General features: G+C 49.5%; 1 protein-coding gene across 2 annotated transcripts in view; it reads right to left on the bottom strand.

The window, feature by feature from the left end:
- Positions 1-1,699, bottom strand: part of LRIG1 (leucine rich repeats and immunoglobulin like domains 1) — a 143,597-nt gene extending 141,898 nt beyond the window's left edge. For both annotated transcript variants that reach the window (XM_030568724.1, XM_030568725.1), the window contains exon 1: positions 940-1,699. In XM_030568724.1, coding sequence (XP_030424584.1) covers positions 940-1,145 — 206 coding nt within the window. In that variant the 5' untranslated portion in view covers positions 1,146-1,699. The remainder of the gene's footprint in view (positions 1-939) is intronic.
- Between the last annotated feature and the right edge of the window lie 11,500 nt (positions 1,700-13,199).

Here is a 13,199-nt window from a genome sequence, read left to right as displayed (position 1 = left end):
TCCAGCGACAATGCAGAGGGGAAAAAAAAAAAAAAGTAATAAGCACATCAACTAAAAGGAATACTCTTAACTAAGGACGTTTTTTCCAGGCCTTACGCAACTGTAAAATCAGCAGCTGAAATGTTGCAGATTCTCAAAGTACAATACCTAAGAACTACAATTTTTGGACCAACTTGCGTGAGAGAGACACAAGCTTTGGAACCGCACACAGCTCTGTATCACCAACAGAAGTTGGTCCAATAAAAGATATTACCTCACCCACCTTGTCTCTAAATCCTGGGACCTATATGGCTACAACTACTACACTGCATACAACAACTACAGTGACTAGATAGGGAAAAGTGGCCACAGTCAATGGCTGCCAGCAAACTCTAAGATTATTATTATTATTCATCACTGGCACAAAAACAGCACAGAGCACCAAACGAATACACTGATCCTGCAGAGAGGTATGTGCTTAACCTCAAGCCTGGACTTCAACAGACTCACAAAAAATAAAGCACCTGTATAACTGTTTACAGGTTGAGTGCCTAAAGGATGGGGGAGGGGGAGATATGAACTGGGACACGTAAAGGGCTCGATCCTGTGATTTGCTGAGCACCTACTGCCAGGTCCCCAAACCCTCAACTCCTATTGGGTTCTCGAGAGGGGCTCAGCATTTTGCAGGATCAGGACCGATCCTGCTTCCCGCTGAAGCCCATGGCAAGCAGGACCGTACCCTGAAGGAAAAGGAAGAGCCCATGAATTCATCACTTACTGAACAGGGAAAGGAGCAAGAACACAGGGGAGGGAGGAACCTCAGGCACCGCAGAAAGAGAGCGAACATGATTTGACCCTCCCTTCCCTCTTCTTCACCCCCCGCCCCCGCCCAAACACTAGAGGAACCAGGAAAGTTTGAGCTGAGGCCAGCTCCCACCCCGGGGAGATCGATGGACTTACACATAGACGGGCCAGGTGGGGAGGTCCCTGGGGAGCTCAGTCAGCCCCCGATGGCTGCAGTCCAGCAGCTCCCCGGTGCAAGCGCAGCTCGAGGCGCAGCGCAGCTCGGACCCGGAGCCGGAGCCGGGGCGCATCAGGGCCAGCAAGAGGAAAGTCAAACAAGGAGCGGACCGCAGCAGCGGGGCCCCCACGACCGGCCACGCCATTTTGTTCCGCTGCCCCCCGGGGGCCCAAGCGGAGAGAGCGACACGAAACCAGGCCAGTCCCAGGCAGCGCTAAGCGGAGCGTGTCCAGCAAGCGGTCCGGGATCGGCGGGCCCCTGCGCTAGGCTCCCCCCGCCACCAGTTGCGCCATTGCCGACTGGCTTCTCCGCTGCACAAGTCCTGCCGGAGGGGGGGAGGCGGCGTGACCGGGAGTCGCTGGGGCTCGCTGCTACGGCTGCTTCGGAAGGAAGGCGGCTGGGCACGGGTGCATCCCCCGCGCGTGGAGTCACTGCAGCACACGGGGCGCCCCGGGACGGCGCCTGTCAGCGCCCTGCCGCCCCCCGGGGCGTTTGCATGGCAGAGTCCGGCTCCGCTCCCGAGGCGGGGCTGGGGAAATCAAGGCACCGACGTGCTCCCCGCTAAAGAGCCGCCGGCAACAGCACGAGCCCCCGCGGGTCCGCCAAAGCTCAGCTCAGTCCCCGCGGCCGGGTCACGTCCCGCTCCCCGCCGGTCTCGCTCGCTCCTCGAGCCCAGGGCGCGGGGCTCAGTCCCGCAGCCGCCCCGCCACCGCCGGGGGCTGCATCGCCGCCTGCCCTGCCCGCGTGGGCCGATGCCGCGCTCTCAGGCAGCTTCCCCGCACGGGCAGCGCCGCCTCCTCTACCCCGGCTGCAGCTCCCCCTACTCGCGCTCCCGAGCCCCCTTCCTGCCGGCCCCGGGCCTGGGACGAGCCCTGCCACCCACAGCGGGCGCTGCCAGCCGCCCCGATCCCCGCGAGCCTCCCCCGGGCCACTGCCGCCCGAGCCCCCCGCAGCCGCGATCGCGTTCCCGGCCCCCGAGCGCAGCTCTTGTCTCAAGCCCACGTTGGATACATCGCAACATTCCCCCCTTCGCCACCTCCCCCCACCCCTTTCGCTCCGCTCCCATTGGCCGCCCACCGTTCTAGAGCGTGCCCGCGCGCCGCTGGATTGGACAGCCGGCCCCCCGATTTGGATACACAACGTTCCATTGATGTTGGCGGCCCGTCAATCAGAGGTGAGAGGTCCCGCCTCCCTTTCCCACCCAAGGTGTGAAAGCTGGGCTGGAGACTCCCACCGCTAGCACCGCTTCTTAAAGGGGAAGCTGAGAGAAGGAGTGAGCCAGATTCTTTCTTTCTTTAAGGACACCCTTCTCACTACTCAATACTTTAGTATCGTAAAGTGAAAGAGAACCAGGCCCCCAACCAACTGTGGTTTTGGAAAGCCCAGACTCAACTAACCAAGTTTGTCAAAAACCAACAGAAGGAATCCAGAGTTCATCTCCAATATAGTATAATTAATATACATAATTACAATTAATTAATTATACTATATATTTTGCACATATATAGCACCTTTTTTTTGCATAGGTATCAAAAGTGCCTTGCGAATATGCATAAGTATTATAATCCCCATTCTACAGAGAAGAGCAGAGGAAAGAATTATCTTCTTCCTAAGCCAGTGCTGAACTCTAAAGCCAGTAATGGGAGAAAGAGGGCAGCTTTAACATTTTTATTTTTATGCTATGCCTACTACTTGCGGGTAATAATAATAATTAATAACAAGAAGTGCTTGGTAGCCCTAGTCATGCACTAGAATAACCCCATTGTACAAGGGGCTATAAAAATATAGACAAAAAAAATGATCCCTGCCCTAAGAGTTTATGATTTGCGTATAATACAAGAGACAACAGATGGATACAGACAGATAGGGGAGTCCATGCCTAATGGATGATATGCTCCAAAGAACCTGCATTCCAGAATTAGTCAAATCATGACCCATTAGACAGTTGTTACAAAAGTGTTACAGAAAAGTTGATAAAAGCAGCAATATGCTCCACACATGCTTTTAAGGCCTGACCAAAGCTAATTAAAGTCAACAGAAACACTCCAGTTGACTTTGGATCAGGCCCATACACTGTTTAGTTGGAAGGCAGTAGTACTCGGCCATCTCAAAACACCAGGCTATGAAGGTACACTGTATAACCACTCACATGGGCCCTGATCCTGCAGCTCGATCTGTGTGAAGGGATGAATTTATCTTTAGGAAGAGAAGCAACTAATATGGGACTGATTCTGCTTCTTCTGACTCCAACAAAGTTTCCATGGCCCAGTCCTGCATGGGCAGCCCTTCAACTTGCAGTCACTTGCAGCATTGCTAGAACAGAGCCCCATTGACTTAATGGGATTGGGCACTGTACCTATATACAGTTTAAATGCTCTGTTTATCTTCTAAGAGACACCTGTTCTTGTTTTTTTAACATAAAATAGTGGCAAAATTCTTTATTCAGATTTGTTCATAAAGGTTGCCCTGGACACACAAAAATGCTGCCACTCGAAATGTTACTATTCTAGCTCCATCTTATTTTGAAGAAACAGCAGGTCTGTGGAAAAAGAATTTGTGTGTGATTGCAAATCTGCTAACAGCCTTATTCAACAAAATATCAGAACTCTGCGGCTTTGGCCACAAAGTCACCACAGATTTCTGTGGTTTGCTTGCCATGAAGTGCAAAGCATATGAGTCAAGATCTGAAAATCTCTCTCCACTGTGTCAGTAGAAAGGGGATTCAGTGTTTTGGCAATGCCCCCAGTCTAGTAAGGAGCATGAAGTCATGTCTACTCTCCATACCCATTTATGGAAGTTTGCCCAAACTGACAACATCTTGCTGATTGGTCTGAGTGTACTTGGAAAGAACAGTGATGTCGACACTCAGGGGAGGATTATATATATGAGGCTAAATGACAACATGCTAACAGCTGATAGACTCGAAAGGAAAACACACTTTTCTCCCTTAGATGTGTCTGTACTTTGCTAACAGAGGCTTGGATGGCTTATAGGTGCAATGTCAACCAATTCCATTCTATGTCAAGATGCTGGCTACCAATCAAGCAATCTCTTTTTGGTACTGTTATTTTACCTGTGGCCCACACACATTCACAGATGCTTCTGGGCCAAAACTAACAGCAAATTCTCTGGTTTTGCCCTTGTGGAAAGGTACCACACTGTATTCCTGCCCTGTCAGAATTAGGAACCTTTGGCAGCTAACCATACAGGATTCTTTTTTTTGTGGCTAGGGCTCCATCACCTTTGTCTGCCCTAGTTCTGCAGCCTACAGATACGGTTTCTCCAAGTGTCCCATGGAACTGAAATAATGAGGCATTGTGCACTTGTCACATTTCTGCACAATAAGTTAGAAGATCCAGTAGAGAGCTTTAAACTGTCACCTCTAGGAGTCAAGTCTACACAGAAATTCACTTTTTTTCAAACTTGTTCATTTGTTAGTATAGTTGCTGCATATTCAGACATGAAGGGTCTGATTTTCACAAGTGTTCAGCAACTGCAACTCTCACTGGCTTTAGCTGGAGCTGTGAGTACTCAGCACTTCTGAAAATCAGGCCCTAAGGAAACATTCACACTGATTTGAGTGGGAGCAAGAAAAGGGACTTGGTATCATAATAATAAGAATAAAATGGTGGTAATTTTTCTTAATTTTCAAAATAAATTTTCCATTTTTCAAGTTTACTTTTCAGACATTAGAGAGGAAAACATGAACACGCCCTTCCATTAGCACTGGTGTTCACAAGGCATCATGAAAATGCACCAAATATTATCTACAAAGTTTAGAGCCCGTGACAGCTGATATAGATCTTAGGGACTCTCAGTTTTCTTGGCATCTAATGCTGCACCATTAAAGTCAACAAGCACTTTGTCATTTACTTCAATGGGTGCAGAATCATTCTTCTTGTTTTACCTACATTCATTTACGTGGCAGAGGGACACTTGGACCCAAAGGAATCTTTTCAGAGCCCAAGGGAAGAGATCATGGCACCTGTAGCCAGTTTGTTGCAGTACATATAAGATGTAGTGGTGGTTAATGAGATTGCTGTTGCTGCTGCATGGATGAAAATCTGTTTTCTGCTCCTTGAAGGAGAACTGCTAACTGTATGTAGTGTGGTTGGGTCAGTTAACATTTGGTGCTATGCTGCAGAAGCAGCCTGAGGAGCGGAGTACTTTAAGGAAGTTTTTGCACTGACTTTTAAAATAAAATACCAAGCATTTGGCCCCAAAGAGGTTTTATTTTCCCTTTCATGTACCGCAGAAGTGTCTCTTTTCCTTTGTGGAAAAAACTGTGGGGCTGGGATCTGCCCCAGGTCCACTTACCTGTCAGGTAGTACTAGGAATTATCACAGGTGGACTTCTGCTGTAATTTCTCTTTTGTGTATTGGAGAAATGCTATAGTCCCTGCTGTTGAAGGCTGATATGTGAACATAACAGAGTCTGCCACTTTTAGTGGAAATACGAACTTAATGACAAACTTGGATTTTTTTTTTGTTTTTTACTATATTCTAGCAATATGGAATAGCAGTCTTAGAAGGGGGGAGGGAGTGTCACATAATTGGTATAAATCGCTACAGCAGGATGGAATTAGTGCCACAAATACTGTCCATTTTTATTTGTATCACAGTAGTCCCTAGAGATCCCTAGAGTCCTGGTTAGATCAGGGCCCTATTATGCTTGGTGCTATACAGACATGTAGTAAAAGATGGTCCCTCCCTCAAATTTCTTAGAGACAAAGGATGGGGAGAGGAAGTATTATAATCTGTATTTCTCAGGAGAACTGAGGTACTGATGTTAAAGGCTAGGTGTTTTTTTTCCCCAGAGTTTCTGAGCACTGCAACTTTGATTAACTCTTGAACAAGATTCTTGCTTAGGACCCTACAGATCTTGGGAACTGAACACAGATCTCCTGAGTCCCAGCCCAATGCCTTGGCTACTAGACCACTCTTCTTCTCCATCATGGGACTTAGTGATGCTAGTCAATGCTATACATTGCTGGCGTGTGGAAAAGTGTTCGAGGGTGTTCTCTGGTATATGGAACATGAGGCTAGCCAGTAAGTCATTCTTCCTTTTCTCCTGCCTTTTTGTTTCCACTAATTTCTTTCAAATTTCTCCTTAATGTAGCCTAATTCCACCTGCTGCATTTCTCCACTTGTACAGGTGCATTTTATCTGACGCCGTGCACTGGGCTACAAAGAGAAGTGGACCAAAATTAGTAGTTCAGATATCTGCTAAAACCCTTGATCTTCTGGAAGAGATGCCCATTGTTCTGCCATACCGCTGTTACACCACTAATAAACCATCCTCTCCATTTTTGGCATCCAGTCTACACAAATGACCTTAGTTTTTGGAGTGGTTTCCCAAACAGAGGTGTGAATACACTTCAAAAGTATTACAATGGTGTATTCTTGTAGCAGCTTCTCCAAACACCAGTTCTCTACAATCATAAGCTGTCTTGGCAGGGGGCATAGGCACACAAATATACAATTAATGGCCCTAAACCCCAATCCAGAATGCTCTGTGGAAGAGCTTGTCTTCGGATTCTGGAGGGGAGGTAGAATACAAGTGGAAATTCTTGCCCTCCTGCTGGCTGCGTGCAGTAACCACATTTGTGTCCAGTATTCCGTAATCCTGTGCTATTTCTGACTACCCTTCTGGAGTCTATGCAGCTTCAAAGACTTAAATTTATGTGCACCTGAAAATGGAAAGATACAGACCCTGAGTCCATCTGAGAGAAACCTGCATGTATTTTATCATGAAAGCGTCAGGATTAGATAAATAGACTGTTCAGATGCTTATACCACACTCATTGCTATGGTACTCGAGCATGCTCTTACAGTGCATTAGAACGCATTTGGATGATGAGTTTTGTTTTTTACAAAGCCCTAAGACACTGTAGAGCATTCGAGAATATCAGCTGATCCTTCTTGACACGTTTATCATCACTTGTGATTCAGTGAAAGGCGCTTGTGGTTAAAACTGAGCAATGAATACTTTCCTGCACTAATGTTAGTGTTACACACTGCTAACAAAGCACCTTTCACAAACAGTGATCTTGTACTGCAGTGTCCTCCAGGGCAACTGGGATGTAGAGCCCCCCAAATCCCCCTTCTAAAAAAAGCCCAATCCTGTTTCACCTGTCGTGTTTGTAAGGGATTGGAACCAGAAAAGAAGGGGTTAGTGCCTGGGGTCAGCTGCACCTGGGGTAATTTAATCTACTGGCTTGGTACTGCTGGAAAAGGAGTAGCCAGTTTATAGAAAAGGTTGGACTTATCTCAGGAGGAGTCTTTGGGTCCAAGCAGGACAGTACTGGGAGGGTCAGTCTTATTATGGGACCTTGTGGGAGAAACCAAGCTTCTTGTTTTCTGATTTGGATGAAGGTTATTTGCCCCCGGGAGAGTGAAGAGCCCATCCACAGACTCTGCTGAAGTGGGTAACATGATCTCTTTATTGGGCCAGTATCTCATTGACTGTAAACAAATGTTGGGGCTGGAAAGGACTGGTGTCACATATCCCTTGTCTACTTTGTTCTCGAAGATCAATGGGGTACTACCTGCCAAAGGGTCATCCAGCGAGAGAGGCATAACAAGGACCAGAAAGTCTGAAGAGGAGAGCCTCAATTTCTTAAGCTGTCGAATGCGACATTAGACAAAGTATAGCACTGTGGAAACTCCCCAGTGAGAGAAGATCTCTTCCCTACCTCTGAGTCAATATCACAGTCAGGGGCAGCTCTAGGCATTATGCCGCCCCAAGCATGGCAGGCAGGCTGCCTTCGGCGGCTTGCCTGCAGGAGGTCCCCGGTTCCGCGGATTCGGTGGCAGCCTGTGGGAGGTCCGCCGAAGCCGCAGGACCAACGGACCCTCCGCAGGCATGCCGCCGAAGGCAACCTGCCTGTCGCCCTCATGGCGACCAGCAGAGTGCCCCCCCTGTGGCTTGCCACCCCAGGCACGCGCTTGGCACACTGGTGCCTGGAGCCGCCCCTGATCACAGTGGCTGTAGTACAGGGATGTACTAGTTGGTGATTCATTGGGAGCCTCTAGTTTAAAATTCTAACACCAGACTGAAGGAAAATGTGTTGTCTATTACTCAGCTGGAAATTCCCCTTTCTCTAGACCAGAAGTGGCCAACCTGAGCCTGAGAAGGAGCCAGAATTTACTAATGTACATTGCCAAAGAGCCACAGTAACACGTCAGCAGCTCCACATCAGCTCCCTCCCCACCCCACTACCAGTGCCTCCTGCCCACTGGCAGCCCTGCCAATCGGCACGTCCCCCACCACACCTCTCAATCAGTTGTTTTGTGGTGTGCAGGAGGCTCGGGGGTGGGGGTGGGGAGTGAGGGCACGGCAGGCTTAGGGGAGGGGGCGGAGTGGAGGCAGGGCCTGTGGCAGAGGCTGGGCCTGTGGCAGAGCCAGGGGTTGAGCAGTGAGCACCCCCTGGCACCAGGGGTGGCTCTATGTTTTTTGCCACCCCAAGCATGGCAGTCAGGTGGCTTTCGGCAGCGCGCCTGCGAGAGGTCCGCTCGTAACGTGGATTCTGTGGCATGCTTGCGGGAGGTCCTGCAGTCCCGCGCCTTTGGCCTATCTGCCGCTGAATTACTGCCAAACCTGCGGGACTGGCGGACCTCCTGCAGGCATGCCGCTGAAGGCAGCCTGACTGCCGCCCTCATGGCGGCCAGCAGTCTGCCCCCCCGGTTTGCCGCCCCAGGCACGTGCTTGCTGCGCTGGTGCCTGGAGCTGCCCCTGCCCGGCACGTTGGGAAGTTGGTGCCTGTAGCTCCAGCCCCGGAGTTGGTGCCTCTAAAGGAGCTGCATATTAATTTCTGAAGAGTTCTGGAGCCACAGGTTGGCCACCCCAGCTCTAAGCTCCTCTCCCATCTCTGTCAGAGAGGAAATACCATTGCATCAAAAAGCTTCTGAAGAGCAAACCTTTGGCATTTTGGAATGGACCCAGTGACACCAAATCACACTAATTTTTTCAAAATGGAATCTACTGGGGAGATATCCCTCCAGGCTTTTGTCCCCACTTCGGAGTATATAGACTCTAGGCTAGTGCTCTGTAGCCACCGCTGGAGCAGTGTTTTTGAAAAAGCTGAGCATGCAGGGCGCAGAACTGTCTTGAAGCCTGGCCACTTATTCAGTGCCTACGTAGGAACTGGGCCCTTTGGACAAACTGGCCCCAGCAGTGGAGGCTGAGTAATTGACAATTCTGGCCATTGTGTGTGCGTGCTAGGAACAAAGTATAAGTATTTTCAGCCCTGTGCATCTTGATATGGCTCCTGTTCTGCAACCAGATCACTGCAACCAGATGCCTGTGGAACTCTGCGTGGGATCTACCTTTGTGGACTGACTGCAGGATGAGATGGGCTCTATTTGCCAACTGAGGGGTTGCCCCCCACCTGGGTTAAGATAGTGAGAACACTTTAACTGGGAGAACTAATGGCTAAATTTCTTTGGTTCCCCTTCCTTCCTCCTTAGAGGGCACTTCCAGCTGGGATATGGGAGGTGGATTGATCACTTAATTAAAATAGTGGCAGCACAACTGTTGGTTCGTGTATCGCTCGTAGCTTCATTCTAAAAGCTATCCAAGGAAAGCAGGAAAGGGGCTGTAGGTGGGATCCAAATGGTAACTTTTCCTCTCTCCCTTCAAAGAAACAATGGTGTTGAGGTGGAAGTGGCATGAATACTTACGATCCCCTGCACACCAGGCTGCCCATTGGGAAGGGCAAGATGGTTCCCAAGTCCCATGCACACAGCTATTTTTTTGTAGCCTATGCTGTTGGGCCGCAAGCAAATCCTGCCCAGTAAGCGGGACCATAGTAACTCTTGGGCGGGGTGGGTAGGATGGGTGAGCCTGAGAATGGGGCTACTAGCATACTGAGGTAAGGAGGTATTTATTCCTTCGCATAACACAAGAACTTGGGGTCACCTAATGAAAGTAATAGGCAGCAGGTTTAAAATAAACCATAGGAAGTATTTCATCACACGGGATGCACAGTCAACCTGTAGAACTCTTTGCCGGAGGATGTTGTGAAAGCCAAGACTATAACATGGTTCACTAAAGAATCAGAAAAATTCATGGAGGATAGGTCCATCAATGGCTATGAGCCAGCATGGGCAGGGATGGTGCCAGAAGCTTTAAACCATGATCTGAGGACATCAATAGCTCAGACATAGGTTAGGGGTTTGTTACAGGAGTGGGTGTGGGAGATTCTGCGGTCTCCGTTAGGCAGGTGGTCAGACTAGAAGATCATAATGGTCCCTTCTGACCTTAAAGTCTATGACTCTAAGCTGGGAATGGGCGACAGGGTGGGTCACTTGATGATTACCTGTTCTGTTCATTCCCTCTGAAGCACCTGGCATTGGCCACTTTGGATGACAACATACTGGGTTATATGGACCTTTGATCTGACCCAGTATGGCTGTTCTTATGTAGGGTGCTCATTGGTACACTAATTGCACAAAGCTTTGATCACTAACATCTTTACAACCTGCCTGCGTGGAGGTCTGGTCCCTGTTTTAGAGATGAGGAAACTGAATCAGAGAGCAGTGAAGTGACTTGCCCTATGTCACACAGTCAGGGGAAGACCTCAAGAGTTTTTGGCTTCTAACTGTATTTTCTTGGACCAAGCTGTCTCTTGTCCTCCCACAAGGCAGCTTCACACACAACTCACCGCTGCAAAGTCTGGGGGTTTTTTGTTTTCGGGCTTTGATGCCAAGCTGACCTTTCATTGCAGACACTGCATTTATTGTGTGGACTAGACCCTAAATCTCTCTGGGAGGAATCAATAGGCATTATTTCTAGACAGGGGCTTTTGTTTAGATAAAACCTTGTTGGTGAGGCTTTTGTTATGCAAACCAAAGCAGGGGTTGGTCTGGTTTCATGCAAAATGTGAGTGCTGGAGAAAAGGGGTGGGGGAGGAGATTGTGGTTTTAGAAATCTCTAATAATCTGCAGGTACTTTTCTTTGAGTTAAAAGCAAGCAGGGCATATCACACAGATCCTGCCAGAGAATCTGGAAAAAGGAGAGTTGAGTAGATTAATTACTATGAATACTGAGATTGTGCAAAAATACAGTCAAGATTTTAAAAAACAGGAGCATAAAGTTAGGCTTCTGGGCCTGCATTTTTAAGTGCCTTGTGGGTTTTTGTTACTCAAGTGAGACTCTTTTTAAAGAAGGATAATGCTCAGAGGGTGATTACTCAGCACTTTTGAAAATCAGGCTGTTTTAACATGCTGAGCACCCAAAATTACTCATCAGTTTGAAAATCTGGCTCTAAATTCTGCTTTAGGGTACCTAATTTAGGACTTGTCTAGAGGGCCCCGCAGTTCAGAGTGTAGGGGTTTACTGCCACATGAACTAGCGTGCGGTGCGGTAACTCTCCCACGTGGATGGTGTAGGTGTGAATTAAAAGGTGCCTAATTCGCATTAACTGAGCTCTGGTCTACACTACAGAGTTAGGCTGACATAAAGCAGCTTACACGGCCCTAACTCTGTAAGGGCTTGTCAACCCTTACATTTTATAGCGTTCAAACTTGCTGGCCTAGGGGGTGAAAAATGGCCCCTGAGCACAGCAAGTCTGAGCTCTTTAAAGCGCTAGTGTGGACAGGCTCCCTGCCGTGGGAGCTGCACTCAGAGCTATTCCCCTCTTGGAGATGGGTTACCAGGAGCGCTGGGCGAGCTCTCGCCCAGCGCTCGTGCTTGACCACACTCCTACGTCAAAGCGCTGCTGTGGGAGCGCTCCCGCGGCAGCGCTTTGACGTTTCTAGTGTAGGCATAGATTAAGTGTCTACACTAAAATGCAGCTCCCACAGGTGTAACTCACCCACTACCCTGACTTAATAACTCCACCCCCGCGAGAGGCATGAAGCTTAAATTGATGTAGTTAGGTCGATGCAGGGTCAGTGTAGACCAGGGGTGGCCAACCTGTGGCTCCAGAGCCACATGTGGCTCTTCAGAAGTTAATATGAGGTTCCTTGTACAGACACCGACTCCAGCTGGAGCTACGGGTGCTAACTTCCTAATGTGCCAGGGGATGCTCACTGCTCAACCCCTGGCTCTGCCCCAGGCCCTGCCCCTATTCCGCCCCTTCCTCCTAAGCCTCACTGCCCCTTCCCCAAGCCTGCCATGCCCTCGCTTCTCCCCCACAGAGCCTGCTGCACATGCAAACAGCTGATTGCGGTAGGCAGGGGGCGCTGACTGGTGGGGCTGCTGGCGGGTGGGAGGCGCTGGGGCCTGGCAGGTGGGAGCTGATCAGGAGCTGCTGACGTGTTACTGTGACTCTTTGGCAATGTACATTGGTAAATTCTGGCTCCTTCTCAGGCTCAGATTGGCCACCCCTGGTGTAGACACTGCATTGCTTACATTGACTGTTGCGGCCTGTCAGAAGCTGTCCCACCATGCCCCACTTGGACAGTTAAATAGGGGCAAGCGCTCCTGGTGAGGATGCACACTGCTGACACAAACAGTGTAGTGCAGACATGAAAAAGCAATTTAATTACTGTGGGGCCGTATGTCCATGTAACCTAAGTCGACTTAATTTGATAGTGTAGACTTGCCCTTAGTCCTTTTGAAAGAGGATAATCTTAACATGATCTAGGTACTTCCATGTGTCCACAGCATCCATATGGAGGAATTACAGCAGCATGAGTGGCAGGTGAACAAAGAGCTGTTGGGGGAGGCTAGTCCTTGCCCTCCCCCTCTGCCTGAGGATCTGCCCCTCCCCTTCCATCCCCTGACCCCTGCCAGAGCCTGGATCACACCTCTCATGGCCACCATCCCCTATGCACACCCAAGGCCACAATGTGCCTGACAGGCGGCATAGCCGGAGAGCCCTAGCCCCAGCACTGGGTGGACAGCGCAGCCAGAGCACCCCCAGACACAGCAGGCCAGGTGGGCGGCATCGCCAGAGCACCCCCAACTGGGCGGGCAGCGCAACCGGGGCACTGGGTGGGCGGCATGACCAAAGCACCCCCAGTCCAGGATGGCTGGGTGGGTGGCACGGTCCCAGCACTGGGTGAACAGCTCACCTCCAGTAACCCAAAGTCACATGAGCTTTTTCTCTCCCACTGTCTGATGCAAGGAGTTTGCTAACGAGTGTATCAAATACAAAGGGTGTTTCTTCCTAAAACCTCATTAAACTTAATTACATCTTTGATATTACAAAGTATGTGTTTAGAAAAGGCTTTAAAATGACCAAGCACCCCAA

The sequence above is a fragment of the Gopherus evgoodei genome, chromosome 7 (assembly GCF_007399415.2).
Source record: "Gopherus evgoodei ecotype Sinaloan lineage chromosome 7, rGopEvg1_v1.p, whole genome shotgun sequence".
Taxonomy (NCBI): Eukaryota; Metazoa; Chordata; order Testudines; family Testudinidae; genus Gopherus; species Gopherus evgoodei.
Note: the sequence above shows the minus strand (reverse complement) of the source record. Positions and strands in the feature narration are given on the sequence as shown.